We start from the raw sequence: 24,882 nt of genomic DNA, 5'->3' as shown, positions 1-24,882 counted from the left end.
TCCATGTTATATAACTGTATATTGTTGAGCAGTTAATCTAATTTTATGCACCACTAATTGTACACACTATCCATGTTATATAACTGTATATTGTAGAGCCGCTAATCTCATTTTATATACAACTAATTGCACACACTATCCATGTTACATAACTGTATATTGTTGAGCCGCTAATCTCATTTTATACACCACTAATTGCACACACTATTTATGTTATATAACTGTATATTGTAGAGCCGCTAATCTCATTTTATACACCACTAATTGCACACACTATCCATGTTATATAACTGTATATTGTAGAGCAGTTAATCTAATTTTATGCACCACTAATTGCACACACTATCCATGTTATATAACTGTATATTGTAGAGCCGCTAATCTCATTTTATACACCACTAATTACACATTCTGTCCACTTTTTATAACTGTATATTTAAAGTATTTTATTAACATTTTTTTACAGTACTAACTTCACAGTTACAAGATAAATAAATAGTTGGGAATTTGAAGAAACTGCAAATAGCGATCGTAGAAAGATAAACAATAATACTTGAACTATTGTAGATATTATTTACCAAAACTACAAACGTCCTTTTTTTGGTTCCATGGTATTAATTAGAATTACAGTTGACGGACTCAAAATAAGGAATCTGTAGTTTGATTAAGTTATGTTTACAGCTTCGTTTGATTATTTGTTTTTTACAATCACTATTTGCAGGTTATTAAATTTCCAGTTTGTTATATATCTTTTTTGTTAAGGTAATAATGATAAACATAGCTATCAGTTAGCTGATACGGTTCATGATGATTTGCTGTGTTTATTGGCTTGTTGATCGCATTAATTCAAAATGTAAAATGTTAAGCTGCAGAAGAAGATTGTCACAGAGATATGTTTGAGAATATAGTAAGTATTTATAGTTTCTATGGAACTACATTCTCTTTATATAACGAATAGTAATGGGCAAGTACATGCCTACATTAGGACATAATCCCCACTAGCCTCTAATGGCACAGCGGTATATTTGCGAGCTCACAAAGCTAGAAACCGGGTTTAGATACCCGCGGTGGGCAGAGAACAACTAGCTTATTGTGTAGCTCGATGCTTAATTGAAGAAATGAACAATCACCATTAAGTCTCTCTAAACTTTTGCCAGTAAAAGTAACCTTTTTGAAATAAAACATATACCTTTAAAACATCTCTTTAAAGAAACCTTCATGTGTTTTGAAGTAATTATTCTGGGAATGTGTGTAATAAGAATCTAATATTACATGTGTTTATATACTTCACTTTACATAATATAGGATTTGGCTACCTAAAGACACCGACTGTATAGTATACAGAGCATTGAGTATCTTGGTTTGTTTTGAATTTCGAGCAAAGCTACACGAGGGCTCTCTGCCCTAGCCGTCCCTAATTTTGCAGTGTAAGACTAAAAGGGAAGGCAGCTAGTCATCACCACCCATCGCCAACTCTTGGGCTACTCTTTTACCAACGAATAGTGGGATTGACCGTTACATTATAACGCCCCCACGGCTGAAAGGGTGAGCATGAAAGAGGATTCAAACTGTGACCCTTAGATTACGAGTCGAGTGCCTTATCCACCCGGTCATGCCAGGCTCATTGAGTATCTACATGTTACATTCATCTAATGTTCATCTACTAATGGCTGGTTATTCTTGTTTCACTCTGTGCTCAGGCGTTTTAAATTTTCAAGGGGACTGCACAGATATTTGTAAAAAAACTAACTTCAAGGGGTAATGATGATATCGTTTACACTATAAACGTGATGTTACCTTTTATAATTCTTTATTGCAAATCACTTTAACTACATTTCTTGACCTGCATATTGCATAGCTTTTTAACTACATTTCTTGACCTGCATATTGCATAGCTTTTTAACTACATTTCTTACAATGCTTTAACCACATGATAACAAAAAAGCCGATTCAGATAGTAATCCCCAAGGGCTAGGATTACATTTACGGACTTGTAACGCAAAAATTCGAGAGGTTCGACTATCTGCGGTAGATAGAGCACAGATATTCTATTTTTCAGATATTTCATGAAAAGAACAAAATATCCATACAATGTTTTATTGTTAAACTGTATTTATTTTCATGTTCAGCATTAATATAGGTAAACAACAAATTTTTGAAAAACGAAATTGTTTTTCTTCACGTGGTCTAACTGGCCGTATCAGAGACCCCAGTGTTCAGTTATAGCTGTTTTTATTGTTGTTTTGAACTACTGAACGATGGAAAGCCAGCCAACCGACAGCATCCATCATCACTAGAGTTTTTCATGATTGATTATCACTTTTAAAGCGTGCACACAGCTTAAAATACACAAAATGTATCCAAGCAACATCTTATCTCGAACCTTAGACCTCGAACGCGCAACATCAAAATCAATTAGGCCACGTCAGACCATTTTTATGTAAACGTAATGCGACCTCTCTTGTTTACGGAGCCATTTTTCTAGCTTGATGGAAGGAACTATACTTGTGCCTGATATAGAGAGATGTTTATATTTTTTTATTATTATGATAATCCAGATATAACTAGAAACTTGTATTGTTGTTTAACCAGAAAGAAGTTTAACGTCACACGCTGAGCATGTCCTTGATACCTCATAAAACGTCCTACAAAACTTACGAAACAGTTTGAGCCATAGATATTTATATACATGTAAAAGGAATTCGGATACAGTGAGGTTTTAAGTGGACACGGTAGATAGTTAAAGGTGGCTTTGTTCTTAAAACAAACAAACAAAAAAAATGATGATTCTGAATCTTTGGGGTTACCAAAGAGAGAGCCACCTAACAGCAAGTCTACGGACTTATAACGCTAGAAACCAGTTTTCGATTCCCGTGGTGGTACAGCACAAATAACGTATTGTGTATATTTGTGCTTAACTACAAACAAATAAGGAAAAGTAACCTGAAAGATAAATAATGATAGAATTGTCACTGAATGTCCGTGAAATTAAAATATAATCGCTCCAAACATCTAAACATCAGTAGGGTTTCTTTATCTTGTACCTAAATCTTAGGAGACAGAGCCAAACTCCCCATTTTAATTGCATCAACAAAGTATGTGTTGTTATTGAGAAAGTGGAAGGAAAAATAAAAATTATATTGAAAGTTCACGATGTTCTTACTGCATAAGAGCAACCATATACTTTGTTATATGCATACACGAACACAGCTCACGAGTTTTCTGTAAAAGCATGCAGCATGATTTACCCTAAAAAGAGGGCGAAAAAAATATGTACAACTATCGCTATGAACCACCCAAAACACAGTTAAGCCTTTAGTCAGTGTGAAGATTTGCCGCTCGTGGAAAACCCTTATCAAAATTTGAACGATATTCGTGACTAAGTTTTGTAACTCAGTATCATTGTCTCTGAAAAAAGCAGAAAAGAACACAAAGCTCAAGGTGAAAACAATCTCGGAATTCTGCATATTATGATAATTGGAATTTTCTACTTGAGCACCACCTACTGACCAGAAGCGAGTAGCTAGCAGCGCCCACTTCCATAAGGATCTTGTATCGGTCCTTAAATCGAACAACAAAATTGGTTATCACTGAAACAGAGAAGTATTTTACAGGCATCAAGGCTCGAGCCCTGGACCTTTCGATCTGTAGTTTGACTCGCTAACCACTAGTCCAGGAAAATGTTGTTATTTGTGTTTATTTTACGTGTATATGGATGCATATAAGTTTCTGCTGTGATTACAATTCAGAGGAACAATAACAGTCCACTGGACTAATTTTGAAAAATTATTTTACGTTAACAGTCCACTGGACTATTTTTATGATTGCTGGTACATTAACAATCCACTGGATTATTTTCGAATTATTGCTTGTATAATATCAGTCCACTGGACTATTTTTAATGATTGTGGTGTGGTACGGTAACAATCCACTGGACTATTTTGAATGATTGTGGAGTGGTATGGTATCAGTCCACTGGATTAGTTCTGAATGATTGCCTTAATGCTTTGTTTAAGGCTTGTGTGCGCTACTTGTAGAATTCTTCTGTTTGTTTTTTTTTAAATCAGAAACTTAAATGTCAGTCACTTCTAAGAAAGAAACTCGCCTATGAATTCGAAATCACTCGTGTATAAAAATAATCGTAGCTGAGTGTGAAACTTCATTATATACGAACGCGTCACCTGGACTCTCTGGTTCAATAAAAGTCAAACGTTCGTTGATATGGAGCTCAACACAAGTGCTTCTTAATCACTCGAAATATAAAAACGTTATCTCAATCAACTCAGTTATATTTAAATGAAGAAGTTAACCTATCGTCAGGTTATTAGAAGTTGCTTCAAGTTTAAATTTATAGTCCCGGTAATTGTAGGCCTATTAGTTCTACATCAATTATGGGAAAAAGTTTTGGAAAGTCTGACAAAAGATACTTTGCAAATTCATTTAACAAAACTTAGAATTTTATTGGATAGTGAAAATGGTTTCATTAAGGGAAAATCTTGCCTTAAAAATATTTGACATTTTTTGAAAAGGTTATTACATAGGTAGATCAGGGTAGATTTGGTGCATCTGGACCTTCAGAAAGTGTTTGACAAGATGTTACATAAACATCTTAAAAATATTTCTATAGGTGTGGGAAATGAGTTAACTAATCTGATAGAAGAGTGGCTGGATGGAAGAAAGCAGAGGGTTGTTGTTATAAATGGAGTTCAGTCAGACTGGATTAATGTCACAAGTGAGGTACCTCTGGGCTCAGTCTTAGGACCTTTCCTCTTTTAGATTTACATCAATGAAGAAATGGTCAATAAATTACTTAAACTTGCAGATGATATTAAGGTATTGGTGTTGATAGCTGTGAAGAGGACGCTGCCGATTTACAAAATGATTTAGATTATTTAGTGAGTTGAGTGAATAAATAGCAGATTGGTTTTAATTACAACAAATGCAAGGTAATGCCTGTGAGTTATCATAATATGAAATGGAAATAACCTGAACAGTGTAATGAAAGAAAGAGATCTTGGTATAAAGGTTCATCAGTCTCTAAAACCATCCAAACTGTTGCTGGTGGTTAAGAATGTAAAACAATCCAAACAGTGTATTGTTGCTGGTGGTTAAGAATGTAAAACATTCCAAACAGTGTACAGTGTAAAACAATCCAAACAGTGTACTATTGCTGGTGGTTAAGAATGTAAAACAATCCAAACAATGTATTGTTGCTGGTGGTTAAGAATGTAAAACAATCCAAACAGTGTATTGTTGCTGGTGGTTAAGAATGTAAAACCATCCAAACAGTGTACTGTTGCTAGTGGTTAAGCGTGTAAAACCATCTAAACAGTGTACTGTTGCTAGTGGTTAAGCATGTAAAACCATTCAAGCAGTGTACTGTTGCTAGTGGTTAAGCATGTAAAACCATTCAAACAGTGTACTGTTGCTAGTGATTAAGCGTGTAAAACCATCCAAACAGTGTACTGTTGCTAGTGGTTAAGCATGTAAAACCATCCAAACAGTGTACTGTTGCTAGTGGTTAAGCGTGTAAAACCATCTAAACAGTGTACTGTTGCTAGTGGTTAAGCATGTAAAACCATCCAAGCAGTGTACTGTTGCTAGTGATTAAGCGTGTAAAACCATCTAAACAGTGTACTGTTGCTAGTGATTAAGCATGTAAAACCATCCAAACAGTGTACTGTTGCTAGTGATTAAGCATGTAAAACCATCCAAGCAGTGTACTGTTGCTAGTGATTAAGCGTGTAAAACCATCCAAACAGTGTACTGTTGATAGTGGTTAAGCGTGTAAAACCATCCAAACAGTGTACTGTTGCTAGTGATTAAGCTTGTAAAACCATCCAAACAGCGTACTGTTGCTAGTGGTTAAGCGTGTAAAACCATCCAAACAGTGTACTGTTACTAGTGGTTAAGCGTGTAAAACCATCCAAACAGTGTACTGTTGCTAGTGATTAAGCTTGTAAAACCATCCAAACAGCGTACTGTTGCTAGTGGTTAAGCATGTAAAACCATCCAAACAGCGTACTGTTGCTAGTGGTTAAGCATGTAAAACCATCCAAACAGTGTACTGTTGCTAGTGGTTAAGCATGTAAAACCATCCAAACAGTGTACTGTTGCTAGTGGTTAAGCATGTAAAACCATCCAAATAGTGTACTGTTGCTAGCGGTTAAGCATGTAAAACCATCCAAACAGTGTACTGTTGCTAGTGGTTAAGCGTGTAAAACCATCCAAACAGTGTACTGTTGCTAGTGGTTAAGCATGTAAAACCATTGAAGCAGTGTACTGTTGATAGTGGTTAAGCGTGTAAAACCATCCAAATAGTGTAATGTTGCTAGTGGTTAAGCATGTAAAACCATCCAAACAGTGTACTGTTGCTAGAGGTTAAGCGTGTAAAACCATCTAAACAGTGTACTGTTGCTAGTGGTTAAGCATGTAAAACCATCCAAACAGTGTACTGTTGATAGTGATTAAGCATGTAAAACCATCCAAACAGTGTACTGTTGCTAATGATTAAGCATGTAAAACCATCCAAACAGTGTACTGTTGCTAGTGGTTAAGCATGTAAAACCATCCAAACAGTGTACTGTTGATAGTGGTTAGGCATGTAAAACCTTCCAAACACTGTGGTAAATAGGATTTTAAGTTGTATCTAGAGAAAAACTGAATTCAAGTCTAAAAAAGTTATAATGTCTATGTACAAGTCACTGATTAAGCCACATTTGGAATATTGTATTCAGTACTGGGCTCCTTATCTTAGGAAAGTCAGTTAATTGTTCTATAGGTTTCAGAGAAGAGTAACTAGAATGAAGGGGTCGCCGTACGAGGAAAGACTGAAATCCCTGAAAATATTTTCTCTTAAAAAAAAACGTTATGGAGGATCCAGTTGAAGTGTTTAAGATTGTAAATGGTGTTGACAGTGTTAATGTATCATCTTTTTACATATTTAACAGTGAGAATAGTAGGACTAGTTAACACAAATATAGATTTTGGTAGAAGTCATGTTCAGCTAAGACAGTTTTATTTTTCTAACAGGGCATTTGGTCTCTGGAATGGGTTTTCTTTGGATATCATGGAGACAGTAATTTAAACAGTTTATGATAAAACATGATAAGTATGTGAATGATAGGAGATGGTTTTAAGATTTTTATTAAACTTTTAATAGTTTCATTTTAGAGCATCTGACAGTCGAGATGGACCGATAGATCCCTTGTTGTTTCTGAACATGAGTAGTTAAACCAACAGAAGTCCTACTTTTGTTGTTGCTATACAAAGGTGTTGGGTGTTAAATAGAAACATAACTCTAAGATTCAAGCTTACAGACTCCATTCGGATAAAACTTGTCCTCTCCAACCAATGTATCTATCTTGTGTCGTTAAAATATTGTCTCAGTGAGGTTGCTGATAAAACAGATTTATTTATCAAAATTGGCACAGAACGACTTCTGTCATAGTCACTGTATCAACTTACATGTAACTAAATCTTCCCTCTGTTCATAACACTGTCACTGTATCGACTTACATACAACTAAATAGTCCTTCTGTTTATGACACTGTATCAACTTATAATAACTAAACCATTAATTACAATTCGGAAGAACAAATATAAAGAATATATTGTTGAAATACTATTAGTTTTGAATAAAGATATTAATTTTAATGAATTAGAAGAAAGGCTTCATAAAACGTCTAAATCCAATGAACGTCTTTTTTATTACCCACTATAGAGCATCAAATAATCCACACCTTGGTTAATATTTCTTCAAAAAAATCCAGAACTGTTCGTTCTTTGAGTGCTTTTATATACGTTTTGTTCAAGTAATATGTTCTCTTAGATGTACCTTCAAATGGTACAATAATCTGCGTTAAAATTGTTTTTTCTTTTATGTACTTGTTTTTTATCCAAAGGCCCTCTATCCCAGTCGCAGATAGCCCTCGAGTAGCTTTGCGAGAAATTCAAAAACAAAAAAACAAAAACTATTTATATAAGAGTGGATTTTCGTATTATACCGCAATAAAGAAAAAATGTGAGAACAGACTAGATGTTGAATTTAGTACGAGACTTCAGTTTCAAAGTATAGTTCCTGATATTAAGAGAATTTGTAATTTTAAAATGCAGAAACGCTAATCTTGTTAAAACCTAATGCACGTCAATCATAAATAAATAGTCGTTAGGCCTTAAAGTTGTTCTATAAGGAACATATTTGAAGATTTTTTAAAAATTTGTTCAATTCGATTATTCTTTATTTTTGTTCGTCGTTATAAAATAAATCTCTATAAACTAATGTCTCTATTTTCAATTTCCAAACCCAAAAATGTTATGAGTGTTTCGTAAGCTTTTTCTAGGCTGAAAAGTGTTCCGTGGTCAAAAAAGAAAGCCCGGCCCTTACATGTTTTATAAAAACAAATTGGAATTAACATGTAGTGTAATGTAATTTAGTTTTTGTAGTTGTACAAGTTATAATTTCCTGCCTTCATAAAACGTCTTTATCATCGTTACATCAAAGTCGAATTAGATTATTGGAAACTTCGCCAATAGAGGGCCTTTGGTTTGTTTGTTTTGAATTTCTCGCAAAGCTACTCGAGGGCTATCTGCGCTAGCCGTCCCTAATTTAGCAGTTTAAGACTAGAGGGAAGGCAGCTAGTCATCACCACTCACCGCCAACTCTTGGGCTACTCTTTTACCAACGAATAGTGCGATTGACCGTTACATTATAACGCCCCCACGGCTGAAAGGGCGAACATGTTTGGTGCAACCGGGATTCGTACTCTCGGATTTCGAGTCGAACGCCTTAACACTCTTGGCCATGTTGAGCCGTCGTAAGAAATAGTAGAACCAGTCGAAGTGCACATCGCTGTACTCGTGTAGTTTTTTTTTATTAGTTTACTCCAAAAATTATTTAGCAGAAATTTCTTAAACTTCTGTTTCAGTCCAGAGTCAGAAACAAAGTCCATTAAGTCCTCGTAGTCTTGTAAAACTGACCGGCCTAGCTGTAACTACAAATGGATTTTAAACCCAGGCATTATCATTAGTACTAATAGGAACATATTTCAGTAAAGTTCAGTGTAAGTCAAGTAAGTGTTGTAAAATAATGCTGCTCACTTACTCGTGGACTTTATCATTTATTTCTGTCGAGTTCCCCTCGCACCAAACATGCTCGCCCTTTCAGCCGTGGAAGCAATATAATGTGACGGTTTATCCCACTATTTGTTAATAAAAAAAAGTAGTCCAAGAGTTGGAGGTGTGTGGTGATAACTAACTGCCCTCCTTCTAGTCTTACTCTGCTAAATTAGGGACGGCTAGTGCAGATAACCCTCGTGGAGCTTTGCGCGTGATTCAAACCAAACCAAAGTGTCAGAAATTCATTAAAGTAGGACAGCTGTGAAAGATACTTTCTTCTACAGAAGATGTCGAGTCGTCCATTTTCTTTTTTAATGGCGAAATTTGATTCATTGTAATCTCCTTTCCTGGCAGTGATAGATTATTCATTTTAGAAAATATACCTGCAAGATATGCCAGTCTCATTAGCCACAAGTTACTTGTCAACCAGTCGTTAAAATTCAGTCCTGAATTACTGGATTGAAGAATTCCAGTAATTCACTACGAAGCTCAAAAGGCCTTACGAGGACTGGATAGCCACCTGACAACGGTATGTAAAAAGAAACAATGTGTGTTGGCCACCCATTCCTCGCATGAACCCTTAAATAACCTCGTTTGAAGTGAACGAGATTTAACGAGACTGGCCATCTGTGTTATTTCGACCAGAACAATGTAGAGTCCATTTTTGTATTTTCTCTTTCCACAAGTGCTTTTCAATGGCGAACATAATGACCTGTTGTTCATTGTGACGCCACATTCAAGATTCATGGTACAACTCCCTCCAGCTTTCCGACCATAGCACGTGCACCATCAGCACATACATCAATACGTTTTTCATGTTTCTTCATAAAATTCTTAACGTAACTGAATATTTCTTCACCAGTCGTGTTGCTTTCCAGAGATTCACGTTAGAGCCGGTCCTCTTCAGTAGCATTATTAAGCCTATAACAGACAAATACCAACAGCACAGCGAGCCCTAAACCATCAGTGGATTCAACTAGCTGCAATGACTACTTATCGTAAATTTTTTTCTCGACGAGTTAACCCTGTTTCTATGTCATCAGCAAATATTCAATACGGCGTGAAACACTATTGTTTGACAACTGTATAGCAACAAGTTTCTTACTAGACTATTTAACATGTATATTATAATATCTTTCGCGCAATGCTTATTAAGTGTCTCTCCAATAGTGTATACTTCTCCAGCTATACGAGGCCCTGGCACGGCCAGATGGTTAAGGCACTCGACTCGTAATCCGAACGACGAGGGGCGAATTTCCCTCACACCAAACATGCTCGCCCTTTCAGTCGTGGGGGGCGTTATAATGTTCGGTCAATCCCACTATTCGTTGGTAAAAGAGTAGCCCAAGAATTGGCGGTAGGTGGTGATGACTAGCTGTCTTCCCTCTAGTCTTGCACTGCTAAATTAGGAACGGTTAGCGCAGATAGCCCTCGTGTAGCTTTGCGCGAAATTCAAAATAAATCAAATAAGTGATGATCGTGCTAAAAGTATTAACTATCTGATTAAAGTTTAAAATCATGAATTTCTCAGGGAGCACCTAATAATTTAAAACTGAACACCATTGTTCCTTTGAACGTAGTTTGGGAAACGGTGCTCTAAATTCGTGATCACGAAAAACCCACTTGAAGTAAAAAAATATATTCTCAAGACGGTTGGTATCGGTATTAAAACTTTAATTAAAATAAAGTACAGAACAACGTTTCGACCTTCTTATGCCATCATCGGGTTAACAAAGAATGTTTACATGACCTAAGAAGGTCAAAACGTTGTTCTGTACTTTATTTTAATTGAAGTATTTATATCCATATCAGCTGCTCTAGATTGCATAATACACTAAAGTTAGTTCGGTTCACAGTGTCTACCAGGCAACAAAGAAGTTAGTTTCTTTAAATACTCTTTAATACATGAATTTGGCTGTTACTACGCGTAATTCGAATATAAAATGTTCATAAAGTAGGTAGCCTTCAACAGAAGGACACCCAGCTTTAATGCAAGTAATACCATTTGCGTTGTCTAAAACGTGTTGGATCGAAGTGAGAAGGACAATTCTGGGTCTTTGTAAAAAAGAAAAATGGAAGAACAAACATACCTTTATATGGGCTTCCTTTTGGCACAAGTTCCTTTCAAGCGTCTTCCCACGTCTTCAGTTGCACTTCAAAACACAGTAACAAGAAATATGAAACTGGTTCTGAAACTCTTACGCTAATTTCCTGAAAAAAAATAAATATATAAACGTTCTTCTTACGAAACGTAATCAGACACTATTGACCAAAAACCTGAAATATAGTAATAGATTTTGATGTCTTGTTAAACCACTGTTGACTAAAAGAAATGGTAATCTGAGAATGAATTGGAACTTGACACAATCTTAACAGCAGTAAAGTAGGCTTAACTCAGGTTAGGAACGTTTTTCACGCTATCATGTGGAATAGTTTCTCGAATTGTGAGCCCGGCATGGCCAAGCGCGTTAAGGCGTTCGACTCGTAATCCGAGGGTCGCGGGTTCGACTCCCGGTCGCACCAAACATACTCGCCCTTTCAGCCGTGAAAGCGTTATAATATGACGGTCAATCCCACTATTTGTTGGTAAAAGAGTAGCCCAAGAGTTGTCGGTGGGTGGTGATGACTAGCTGCCTTCCCTCTAGTCTTCCACTGCTAAATTAGGGACGGCTAGCGCAGATAACCCTCGAGTAGTTTTGCGTGAAATTCAAAACATTGAATTTGATTATGAAATGGTTAGACATTTTATGCAATGTTTAAAATGAACTGATATAATAAGCTTTGATTTTGACTGGATATATTTTGATCTTATAATTAGTAAGAAAAATCCTTAATAATGGTGAAAGGCGAGCCAGAATAATAATACATTAATAGCATGTTTAACGAGAAGAAAATCAATATTATATCTGATTAACATTTTATATTATACAACTAAAACCACTAAGAAAGGTGTAAGTGACAAGATTGTCCTAAAATATCCAATATCTAACTCACCATTTATGAACTTTTGTTTTAATTTTATAACATACAAATAATATAATTGGCAATTTGTTAAAGAAAACAACAAATACAGAAAAGAAACTTTAAAATAAGCCCAGACCGTTTTGATGTCTTAGACCATTTTTCATGGTTTGAATTGCGATATTAAAATTTTCAACCAAAAAGTAATCCTATGAGACACTATGGTTAAATAGCCAGGCCAGACACTTCCGAGGTTTAAACATAACTGATTCTAATTTAGAACTATTAGCCAGGAGATAATGATCCAGGCAACAGCACCTCTCCCCTATGAGGCTGCGACTGACTGAAAAGCATGATTGAATGCCACAGTTATAACGCTTTCACAGCTGAAAGTAATAAGTGTATTCAGCGGAACATCGCAATTCGGGCCTTGGGCCATCCAACTCGCAGCCCGGCATTTGTGGTTCAAGATCGAACTTGTCAGACATTTATCTTAATAAACACGATATTTCTCGTGAGGCGACACATTTCAAACCGAAAATTAAACACTGGTTTAATAGGCGTCCGTTTTGTTCATTTTTCTGCAACATTTATTTCACAAAATAAATTATAACTCGTTTATTTCTGATTTACTGATTTTTAAAAACGTATTCTAAAGATTTTACCATCTGTACATTCAAGTCAGTTAAAAATCACCAAACCATTAGTGAACTCAGTTTCAACCTAAACTTACAGCTTCGAGAATAAACTTAACAGGTCCGGCATGGCCAGGTGGGTTAAGGCGTTCGACTCTTAATCTGCGGGTCGCGGGTTCGAATCCCGATCGCACCAAACATGCACGCTCTTTCAACCGTTATAATTTACGGTCAATCCCACTATTCGTTGGTAAAAGAGTAGCCCAAGAGTTGGCGGTGGGTGGTGATGACTAGCTGCCTTCCCTCTAGTCTTACACTGCTAAATTAGGGACAGCTAGCGCAGATAGCCCTCGAGTAGCTTTGCGCGAAATTCAAAACAAAACAAACGAAATAAACTCAATGTATCTTCATGAAAACATATACTCTTAATATTAACTCCGTGTAACATGTGTCTTGCGCTTATGACGTCATTAAATTTTTAATTGTCCACTCTGTATATTAAATTTAGTAGGCACTATGTATAGCCCTACACGGAACCAAGGTTCTCGAACCTGCATAATACCCACACATTGTATTTACATTGCTGTTCACTTTACCTCTATGTTGCTGATACAAGTTTTAGACATATCAAAGCCAATAGGTTCAATGACCTTCATCGTGATGTCTTTCAAAAGTTACTAAATTTTTTTCCAGTTCGTTTCTGTGTTCTCACAATTTATTTAATATCCTTATTTCGCAGAGATCAGTTTAGCTAATATTACAATGTGAATCACTGTAATAGTTAATCTCTATAACGTGATTTTAAAAAGTTTTGTCGGTTAGCCATGTCATGGATCATATACTAGTCACTTTGCCAAAACGTAATCTAGTCGCTTTCGTGCTAAAATTTAGTCGTTGTGTCATATAACATCTTACATTATTTGTGACATTTCAGTTTAGGCACACTACTGTGTTATAACTCATTTAATGTATAGTAACGTAACTTAATGACGCTGTTACTTGTTTATTCTACCTTGATATAAGCTTGTTACTGTATACTTACGTAACCTTGTAACTCTGCCTTAACTGTAACTTTGTTACTCTACGTTACTGGTTTGTTTTTTACACTGTCTTTATGTCACTTTGTTACTCTAAGTTACAGGTTTGTTTTTTACACTGTCTTTAAGTCACTTTGTTACTCTAAGTTACAGGTTTATTTTTCACACTGTCTTTATGTCACTTTGTTACTCTAAGTTACTGGTTTGTTCTTTACACTGTCTTTATGTCACTTTGTTACTCTAAGTTACTGGTTTGTTTTTTACACTGTCTTTATGTCACTTTGTTACTCTAAGTTACTGGTTTGTTTTTTTACACTGTCTTTATGTCACTTTGTTACTCTAAGTTACAGGTTTGTTCTTTACACTGTCTTTATGTCACTTTGTTACTCTAAGTTACTGGTTTGTTTTTTACACTGTCTTTATGTCACTTTGTTACTCTAAGTTGCTGGTTTTTTTACTCTGTCCTTTTGTAATTTTGTTATTCTACCTGACTATAAGTTTGCCATTCTATATTATTATAATTTTGTTTTTTATTACAAACGAGGTACTGTGTTCGGCTATGAATGATATACTTTCTGTTTGAAATAAATAGTTTACTAGTGAGACAAAACCTTGTGAACGAATATGTGCTCTATTAACAGTCTTTCTTTTAAAAAACAACAACGGAAACTTCCTCGTGCCCTAAATAATAGCACGTCAGGACGATATACAAATACAATGTTTCTTTCTCATGTAAATAAGCTTCTACAGAACACGTTACTATGTTTGTAACGAGTCGTTAACCCTGTATAATAATGGCTCTCTGTTGTTGGGCAGATGCGAGAAAAATTCCAAAATAAAAAACAACATAAAACCTCACTAGCTTCAGTTACTGTGTAGAGGTGACAATCCCCACCCTCAAGTTTCTTGTGTAGTTTTTTTTAATTCTCAACATCATCAGGTGCTCGTGAGCAGCAGAAAAAAAAAGGTTCACGACTATTCTTGATGACGAGAAACCTACCTGAAATAAAAATGTATCTCAGAACGACTGGTGTAGGTATTAACCCTTTGTTAACCTGAAGATGACCTCGGAAGGTCGAAACGTTGTTCTCTGCTTATCAATAAAAGTGTTAATACCCATACCAGCCGTTCTGAAATATATGTTCACGACTATTATTTTACACATAGAGAATAGAGGTCTCACGACTCAAACACTTGTCCCGTCAATATAGTCTTTTATTAACACCAACTTACGTTTGAAGGTTTATATCACTCAAAATTGGATTTTGATAGCTATGATGGGCACATCACACATAATCCAATGTGTAGCTTTACGCTTACCAACGAATTAAGGAAAAAAGAAAACAAACTCTATTTTGACTAGAACTTCATATATCATGAAATCACTGTGTTGTCGCCATTTTGAAATATCCTGGTGTGATAGATTGTCAGTTCTTTCAAAATTGGGAATAGGTGTGTGTGATCTACCCTCATTGTGATGTACCAATCTTCTGGCACGAGATCTTTGAACTGTCAGCTGGACTTGTTATTACACGTTGTTGACCTCGTAGCACGTGCCACATGCCCTCTTTCAATCACCACACGCGCTAGTTTTCAGTCTGGCCAAACCTTTCTGTTTTATTATAATCTAATACACTTTGTTTTTTACTTAAATTGACACGTTTAAATCAATGACAATTTTTCATTTTTGATAAACAAAAAACGGCCATTACTTCAAGCAAGACAAGTTCTAATTGATACGTTTACTTCTAAATGAAAAACAAATGATTGACTGAACTAATTTTCAATCGAAGTTCAGTGTTTATAAAACTTCATTATCAAAAGCAGTTTGCAAACCTTCACCACCATCTTTGATGTAGTCATTTACGGAAACAGAGTTAGAGTGTTCATTCTACGTCCGTCAGAATCTAACCATTATTACTAAAGTATATCCATTTCTTCATCACTACTTACTTGTAGATAATTATTGACGTATAATAATACCTTCATTCGGCCCGACGTGGCCAGGTGGTTAAGGCACCCGACTCGTAATCTGAGGGTCAGGGGTTCGAATCTCCGTCATACCATATATGCTCGCCCTTTTAGCTGTGGGGGACGTTATAGTGTGACGGTTAATCCCACTATTCGTTGGTAAAATAGTAGCCCAAGAGTTTGCGGTGGGTGGTGATGACTAACTGCCTTCCCTCTAGTCTTACACTACTAAATTAGGGACGGCTAGCGCAGATAGCCCTCGTGTAGCTTTCCGCGAAATTATAAAATAAACAAACAGTTTCTCATCACTTCAGAAGCTCTTACCATCTAAAAAATAATCCTTATCAAAAACAACATTTGCGTTTTTATTATCGTTTCTAGTTTCCTGGCAAGTGTGATAACCAACATGGGCTATTGTGACAGTACGTTGTTACTACGTGATACTACGTTCTTGTCAGTGATATAACTTGTAGAGGTTTTGTTTGTACCGAGCATGTTCTTCATACCTGTGTACCATATTTATGTGAATGCACAACGTAATAATTGCATACCCTTGCATGCTCTGACTGTGAAGTCCGAGGTTTAATATTTATCACTGAAAAAAAACGCCATCTACACTTTGAATCATGGGTGCGCTGTAAGAGTAACTGTCAAATGTCAATCTTTGGCAGGATAATAATTGTGTCCCCTCTTATCTTCCAGCTCTAAATTAGGGGTTGATATGCGCATGTATTCTGAAACAAACAACCGGACTGAAATGGTGGTAAAAGTACTCTCGAGAAATCCGTGACTCTTTTAACCAAGGTTCAAAACCATTTACTGCTATTTCTGCCCAACAAAATGGCCGCTGATAGTTAAATAATACCATCCAAGAACGTAAGAGTCCTGCTAGTTAAAGGATTTCTGCGGCAAGAGTTGTGAATTTGGATTCTGTATGGTGTCAGTGTCCATTTTTTTTTTAAGTAAATGTCTCATCTCAAAAAAAAAAAAGCGAAACAGACATTATTGTTGACTGATAGTTTTGAAAATCATTTTTCATTCGCACATGCCGGATTTCCCAGGTGGTGTCCGAAAGCAAATATGTGTCCTTCAGAATTTATTAGTTTGATTTCATCGCGTAATTTGCTTTTCGTAAAAATGCATACACCTCTCAGCCACCTTGATAGCGTGACAAGCTGGAATTATATCTCACTAACACAAGGCCGAGTACCTCAAGGCAAAAGCCATGTACGCATGCGCAGAGCTGAAGTTGACCCGAGGAACTCTTAACAATCAGGAACAGGAAACACACTTACTCACTCACCAGCACGTGGCGAACGTCACACGAGTATCGCGTTGTTGTCGTCATCAGGTGGCTGATCCGCACGCACACACTAGTACGTGCAACTTGTCTCGACTGGTAAGTGTGTGTGCGAGTGAGGCTTTTGGTTTAGGTGAACAGATTCATTTACTAGTGGTTTGTTTCGTATGAGAGCGTGTTCAATTCTGTACTGTGACCATATCAGCGTATGCTTCAAGCATCAGAACTCAGGATATTTGGCGAAGAATTTCTAGAAATCTTAAAACTGTGCGTCGGAAATGTAACAGTTTTAAGATAAATCAAAAACATATTATATCAGAACTTAGTCGCATTATATATATATATATAATTGTAGATCATATGAACGAGTTAGTTTTCATATACCTTTTATTTATTCGGTCGTTCTTATCTCCAAGATCTCGCGATGGACGAAACGGGTGGCTGCGGACAGTCCTCGACTTTCAGTATCATGTCTCACCCCAAGAGCAGTAACATTAACGGTAATAGTGCACATTTTATTCGAAACACGCTTGCACGAAATACAGTTGTCCGGCAATGCCGTGACTTCTATATGGAGAAGCTGAAACGTTCCGAAACGTTTCGTAGGAGACTGAGCACCAGCGCTGTGAATATCGATATAGAATCTTCTCCTGCAACTCCCTTAATGTCCCAATTGTCAGCTCCTACGAATACAGACATTAGAGAGGACCCGCATATAAACAGTAATTCCTCTCGGAAATTTGGTTCTGGCCTTAATACATCAATGAATCAACTGCGTCAGGAAATTGTAAGTATAGCTGTAATACTTACTATTGTAAGTGTAGCTGTAATACTATCCATCATTTGGAAGTGCCATTATTATAAATCTGTCATTCAGTGCTATTACTAATAAGAAGTTAAACTTAGGTCCAGAAGATTTTTAAGATGGCCGCAGGAAGTTGGAGCAACTCGATAATGACCGCACTTCATTAATACCGCGCAAATTCTGTGTACAATTCCTTAAATGTGGCGCGTTATTGTGATCTTCCAGTGAACTTAACGTTTTTTTTAAATTATAGTTTTCGATCGTTAAGAATTTGTGATAAAAAGTGAAAATTTACATAGCTTTATTATTACTGTCGTTTTACTAGAGATTTGTTAATAATTTTTCTTATATTATTTAACTGTCTTAATTTATTTTTTAAATTTATTTTTTTAATTTGGTTTAATTATTTAATGTTATTTTAAAATTCGACTGTATTTTTTTTATTTTAATTATTCAAACTTGGGAAAAACGTTGGGTATTCTCACGTCTGAGGCAGATTATTATAAAACCTTTAGTTCTTCATGAAAAAAAAACAGTATAACAATACTGATAAAAATATATTATGTGTGTACGAGACACGATAAATATCTTTTGACAGTACAGGATGTACGAGACACGACAGGTATCTTTTGACAGTACAGGATGTACGAGACACGACAGGTATCTTTTGACAGTACAGGATGTACGAGACACGACAGGTATCTTTTGACTGTGCAGGAAATCAATAATATGTAACAGAATACCTTGGGCCTAGAGATAATTAAAAGAGATAAAATTGCAGAACCTTTTACTGATATTAAGTTAGGGTACTGGTCCATTTGACATAGCGCGTGTTTTTCCATTAATGATTTGGAATACACATTAAACAGTTTTAACTCTGACACAGCACCACAACCCATAAATTGTTGTTTTTGCTTTTTGGATTTCGCGCAAAGCTACGCGAGGGCTATCTGCTCTAGCCGTCCCTAATTTAGTAATGTAAGACTAGAGGGAAGACAGCTAGTCATCACTACCCATCGCCAACTCTTGGGCTAATCTTTTACCAACGCATAGTGGGATTAACCGTGCCATTATAACGCCCCTTACGGCTGAAAGGTTTGGTGCGACGAGGTTGAACCCGCGATTCTCAGATTACGAGTCGAGCGCCTTAATACACCTGGCCATGCCAGATCAACACTAAATGGTGCGGCTTCCTAGCGGCTTGGTTTAGTATGTGTGAAGAAATATTAGTAACCAAGACTTATTTTAGGAACTATTTTGACAAACTTCATTTGTTGACGTATAATGACTACATTTGAAAACTCAATACAGAAATTATCTGAAATAATTGGTTGATCAATATTATTACAGAAATGCGGCAGTGTTTCATTTTAAAAGTCTATACCTTCAAATTTAATAAAGCTGCGAAACACTGAACAAGTCTATACTTGTACTTGATAAAGCTGCGAAACACTGAACAAGTCTATACTTGTACTTGATAAAGCTGCGACACACTGAACAAGTCTATACTTGTACATTTAACACTCCTACGAAAAGTGGGGCCTAATAGGCCCCAGAGCAACTTGAAAGGTTATTAATATTAGGCTAATAATTTTGTATTTAAATGAAATTGCCATTTAATTTGATTTCATCTCATTACATGAAATAGCAATTTCATTTAAATACAAATTTATTAGCCTAATATTAATAACCTTTCAAGTTGCTCTGGGGCCTATTAGGCCCCACTTTTCGTAGGAGTGTTAATAAAACTGTGGGACACTGAACAGTGTTTATACTTGGTAAATTTAATAAAACTGTGAGACACTGAACAAGTCTATACTTATACATTTAATAAAACTGTGAGACACTGAACAAGTCTATACTTATACATTTAATAAAACTGTGAGACACTGAACAAGTCTATACTTATACATTTAGTAAAGCCGTGAGACACTAAACAATGTCTATACCTTTAAACTTAATAAAGCTGTGGGGCACTGAATATCTGCACTTAGTAGTTCCTAGGTATGTACATATTTCGCTCACAACTTCTTAAGAACTATCTTCGCTAGCCGTTCCTAGTTATGAACTGATAAAGTTGAAACAAGATCTGATCAGCAACACACACCGTCCACTCTTGGACTATTCTTTTTTCTTTTTACTTCCCCTTTACCCCCAGTGGCTCGGCCGAAAGTCTCTGGATTTACAACTCTAAAGATTGCACTTTGATATCCGTGGTGAACACAACACAAAATAGTTCATTGTTAACAAAACATTACCATTTTAGTTCAACGTCTTTGAATTAATTTTATCTGTTGTCTAAATAATGTTTATAATTCTTTATATTTCTAATATTTTCCTACTGAGTTTGTTTGCTTGTTTTTTTAGTATTAACATAGTTCGTAACAAAGCAATGAAACACGATTATTAAAACTACACTAATGATGCTTACAGAAGCCTTGTCTGAAAATAAACTGTACAAAAGAAGGTATTAAGCTTTTCGATTTGGTTTTGGTTTTGCTCGTAACTAAACGTCTAAGTCTTCTTTGTTTAATGATAACGTATGTCGAAAGAACATGTTTTTAAGCTTATCAGTAAAAGGTTTAATTTGTTTAGTGCTTAGATTATCGCTACTGTTTATTATAGTGATGAATCCTAGTACTGACGAAAAGCCTCGTCGGCACTGGATAATGCAGATGTAGTATGATTGAAATATTATAGCATGTCCTCCTTTGATTTCATTCATGGGTTCTTAGAATTAACTAGGCCTTGTCTGTTTGTGTTTTGATATTCCATAAATATGACAAAATAAATGTCTTTATAGAGGAACCTGGATTATTATTTTCTCAAAATTATGAAGTGGTTTCAGTTTTGTTATTTTATTCCGATAAATGCATGGACGCTTTCCTGTTTATATTCACTAGAATCAATGGAGCTTGTAAACAATTGTCAGTCACGGAGAAATAAAAACAAAAGAAGTATTGTTTTTGCTTTCGAATTTCGCGCAAAGCTGCACGAGGGCTATCCGAGCTAGCCGTCTCTAGTTTAGCAGTGTAAGACTAGAGGGAAGGCAGCCAGTCATCACCACCCACTGCTAACTCTTGGGCTACTCTTTTACAAGCGCATAGTGGGATTGACCGAAATATTATAACGCCCCCACGGTAGAAGGACGAGTATGTTTGGTGCGACGGGGATTCGAACCCGTGACCCTCAGATTAGGAGTCGAACGCCTTAACTCACCTAGTCATGTTGGGTCAAAAAGTAAAAAGAAGAGATAGAGATATGTAGGAAACTGGTGGATACTGAGTGGCTTTAAAACTAGTCGCGCCATCTCGTAGCAGGTATGATTAAGGGTAATTAAACCAATTTGTTTTCTCTTAACGACCCCGAAGAAGTACGACACCTACACGTTAAAGTATGAAAACAAATAAACCTGTATTACAAGACCGAAAGTCGTATTTCTTACAGGTCAAAACAAAAACAAATACAAACCACAAAAGGGGCCAAAAGACCAAATCGCTTGCTGAAAACACTCAGTGAGTTTAAGGAATACGTTAATAGGGACTGTTGATCCAAAGAGAGCTAAATATACAGATCAGGGTTTAATTATGCCTATATTGTATAACAACTAATGAGCAGGGCATAAAATAATAAATCAATAAACGAAAATGATATAAATTGTCAATGTTTAGAATGCATTGTTTCATCAGCTGGCTGCCATCTTTGTTAACGATACTTACGGCCATAATCCCAATAATATTTCAGGCCGTTTAAATTGAGTCTAAATATGAAGTTACCAGCGTGTGTGTGTGTGTGTTTTCTTATGGCAAAGCCACACCGGACTATCTGCCGAGCCCACCGAGGAGAATCAAACCCCTGATTTTAGCGTTGTAAATTGTAGACTTATCGCTTTACTAACAGGGAGGAAAACAGTTAACACTGCAAATTAATCCTCATAAGTGTAAACATTAGTGATATATTATAATAACATTAAAAGTTATTTTGATAATTTTATCCACTAATACTAATCTTTAATACGCTATTGCAATCTTCATATCTTACAAGGAAAGAAAAAACAACACTTAAGGTGTTTGTCTGAGGCCAAAGATTAACCCTAATAACACTGTTAATGACGGTGACGATTTTTACGTTTAAAAATAGTAAAATCTGAGAAAAGTAAAATAAATATTTAACCTTAAAACTAAGAAAAATAGGCATTTCAAATCTAAACAACGCCATCTTCACTACGTTATGTGGCTGGGCATGGCCCAGTGTTAGCCTACCGAAACGTGAATTCAAGGGTTCGTGGTTCGCTTTCCGTTGTCATTCTATATGGGTGCGTTATAAGAATGATGATAAAACCCTACTATAAGATTTAAAAAAATTGCGGGGGACGTCGCCGACTTTTTACCTTCCCTCTAATATATCAGCTCAAAATCAGGGATGGTTACAGCCTTTGTCAGTGAAACAGTTGTTTGTAGTTAAACTCAAAACTACACAATAGGTTTTCTATGCTCTTACCCCCACTGGCATCGAAACCCGGATTTTAGCGTTGTAAGTCTGCTGGACCAGTGAAACAAGCACACAATAATTATATTACTACCTCGTACTGAACACACAACCGAAATGGATAACCAATTAAAATGTTAAATTCGAATATAGCTTGGCTGTTAAAATAACAACGCCCTCCTCAAGACAGGTTTGATAATGATGGTAAATAGCGAAGTTGAGCTCATTAGCATGCATTCCTAACCTGCAGGAGGTTAGCGTGTTGAGAAGAAAAACTGTGTCACGAGAAATCCGTTGTGTCGTGTAAAACACATTGGTTTTATGATTACTTGAGGTTCTTGTAGAAACTTTGAAATTATTTTCCACGTAGCCCTTTGTAGAGTTGCAGTGGTACTACCTTCTGTGTCACCTTTTTTAGAAAGATTAACTTGTGTCACTTCTTGTAGAAATCTTATGATTATCTTATTTTCTGTGTCAGTCACTTCTAAGAAAACCTAATAAATTATATTATCATTTGTGTCACTGTCACTTCTTGTAGAAACCTTATGATTATATTATCATTTGTGTTATTGTCACTTCTTGTAGAAACCTCATGATTATATTATCATTTGTGTCACTGTCACTTTTTGTCGAAACCTTATGATTACATTACCATGTGTGTTACTGTCACTTCTTGTAGAAACCTTATGATTATATTATCATTTGTGTTATTGTCACTTCTTGTAGAAACCTCATGATTATATTATCATTTGTGTCACTGTCACTTCTTGTAGAAACCTTATGATTATATTATCATTTGTGTTATTGTCACTTCTTGTAGAAACCTCATGATTATATTATCATTTGTGTCACTGTCACTTTTTGTAGAAACCTTATGATTATCTTACCATGTGTGTTACTGTCACTTCTTGTAGAAACCTTATGATTATATTACCATTTGTGTTACTGTCACTTCTTGTAGAAACCTTATGATTATATTACCATGTGTGTTACTGTCACTTCTTGTAGAAACCTTATGATTATATTACCATGTGTGTCACTGTCACTTTTTGTAGAAACCTTATGATTACATTACCATGTGTGTTACTGTCACTTCTTGTAGAAACCTTATGATTACATTACTATTTGTGTCACTGTCACTTTTTGTAGAAACCTTATGATTATATTACCATGTGTGTTACTGTCACTTCTTGTAGAAACCTTATGATTGTATTACCATTTGTGTTACTGTCACTTCTTGTAGAAACCTCATGATTATATTACCATTTGTGTCACTGTCACTTCTTGTAGAAACCTTATGATTATATTACCATTTGTGTTACTGTCACTTCTTGTAGAAACCTTATGATTACATTACTATTTGTGTCACTGTCACTTCTTGTAGAAACCTTATGATTACATTACTATTTGTGTCACTGTCACTTCTTGTAGAAACCTTATGATTAGCGCTCCGTTTGTGCCAACACCTTTGAAAATGTTACGATTAACTGGCATCAACTCTTGTATAAACGTTGTGAATGATTTGCCTTCTTTGTCACTTACTATAAACACATTGTGATGAACTTGTCTTCTGCGTCACTTACTATAAACACATTGTGATGAACTTGTCTTCTGTGTCACTTACTATAAACACATTGTGATGAACTTGTCTTCTGTGTCACTTATTATAAACACATTGTGATGAACTTGTCTTCTGTTAACCTATATTTATGATGATTTTTTTTATGTCGTTTCTTGTTGACACATTTGGATTAACTCATCTTCTGTATCATCCATTATGTAAGCACTGATGTTCAATTAAAGTCACTTTGCACTTTTCTTTCTGCAAAAAATGATTTGTTCGTTTGAATGTTAGTGAGACTCATCAACATTTAACCTTAACTAAACTATTACAACACACAATAGTAAAATTATTTTAACACAACAACAATTATCTTCCAAACATATCAGTTGAATACTTTTGTTTTCACTCATACATTGTTAAAATAAAATAAAAACATGTCTTTTGTCATTTCGCCATTTATGGTCGAAGTTCAAAATGTATTTTAAAAACCTTTGTTCATTCTTTAGTTATTTGTTTCATTTGAATTTTCGCGCAAAGCTACAAGAGGCCTATCTGCGCTAGCCGTCCCCAATTTAGAAGTGTAAGACTAGAGGGAAGGCAGATAGTCATCGCTACTTCCCACCGCTAATTCTTGGGTTACTCTTTTACCAACGAATAGAAGGATTGACCTTAACATGCTAACGACCCCAAGGCTAAAAGGTCGAGTATGTTTGGTGTAACGAGGGTTACGCGTCGAGCGCCTTAACCACGTAGGCCATGTCAGGCTGCACGTTTTCCGAATTGTCTCACAGATGATACGTCATCTTTTGTTTTCTCTGTTTTTTACTATTTATTTCTATTTTACAGACGAAAGACGGCACAGATAACCTAACTGCTTTGTGCTATAAAACACCGAACCGAACCAGACGAAAGATCCCCGCGTGTTATTTATTTTAAAGCGATGTGATTATTTAATGTAGGAACCTGTTAATTTTTACTACAATTAGCTAGGTGGTTCTTTGTGT

The 24,882-nt window shown here is 35.8% G+C and overlaps 1 protein-coding gene and 1 long non-coding RNA gene across 3 annotated transcripts in view; one reads left to right on the top strand and one right to left on the bottom strand.

Annotated features, from left to right (window-relative positions):
• Positions 1 to 24,882, bottom strand: part of LOC143248687 (uncharacterized) — a 69,654-nt gene that overhangs the window by 40,489 nt on the left and 4,283 nt on the right. The window contains exons 1-2 of one of the 2 annotated variants that reach the window (XR_013027148.1): positions 22,327 to 23,233; positions 11,208 to 11,328 (exon numbers count right to left, since the gene is read on the bottom strand). This is a non-coding gene — a long non-coding RNA (uncharacterized LOC143248687). Of the gene's footprint in view, positions 1 to 11,207; positions 11,329 to 22,326; positions 23,234 to 24,882 lie in introns of those variants that run through there. The other variant, XR_013027147.1, reaches the window with a different exon arrangement.
• The window catches only part of LOC143248685 (uncharacterized), a 34,338-nt gene continuing 26,458 nt past the window's right edge, over positions 17,003 to 24,882 (top strand). Inside the window, exon 1 of the mRNA XM_076497297.1 lies at positions 17,003 to 17,808. Coding sequence (XP_076353412.1) covers positions 17,446 to 17,808 — 363 coding nt within the window. The 5' untranslated portion in view covers positions 17,003 to 17,445. The remainder of the gene's footprint in view (positions 17,809 to 24,882) is intronic.

Source organism: Tachypleus tridentatus, chromosome 4, assembly GCF_004210375.1.
Source record: "Tachypleus tridentatus isolate NWPU-2018 chromosome 4, ASM421037v1, whole genome shotgun sequence".
Classification (NCBI taxonomy): Eukaryota; Metazoa; Arthropoda; class Merostomata; order Xiphosura; family Limulidae; genus Tachypleus; species Tachypleus tridentatus.
The sequence above is the reverse complement of the archived record's forward strand: the minus strand, read 5'-3'. Positions and strand labels throughout refer to the sequence as shown.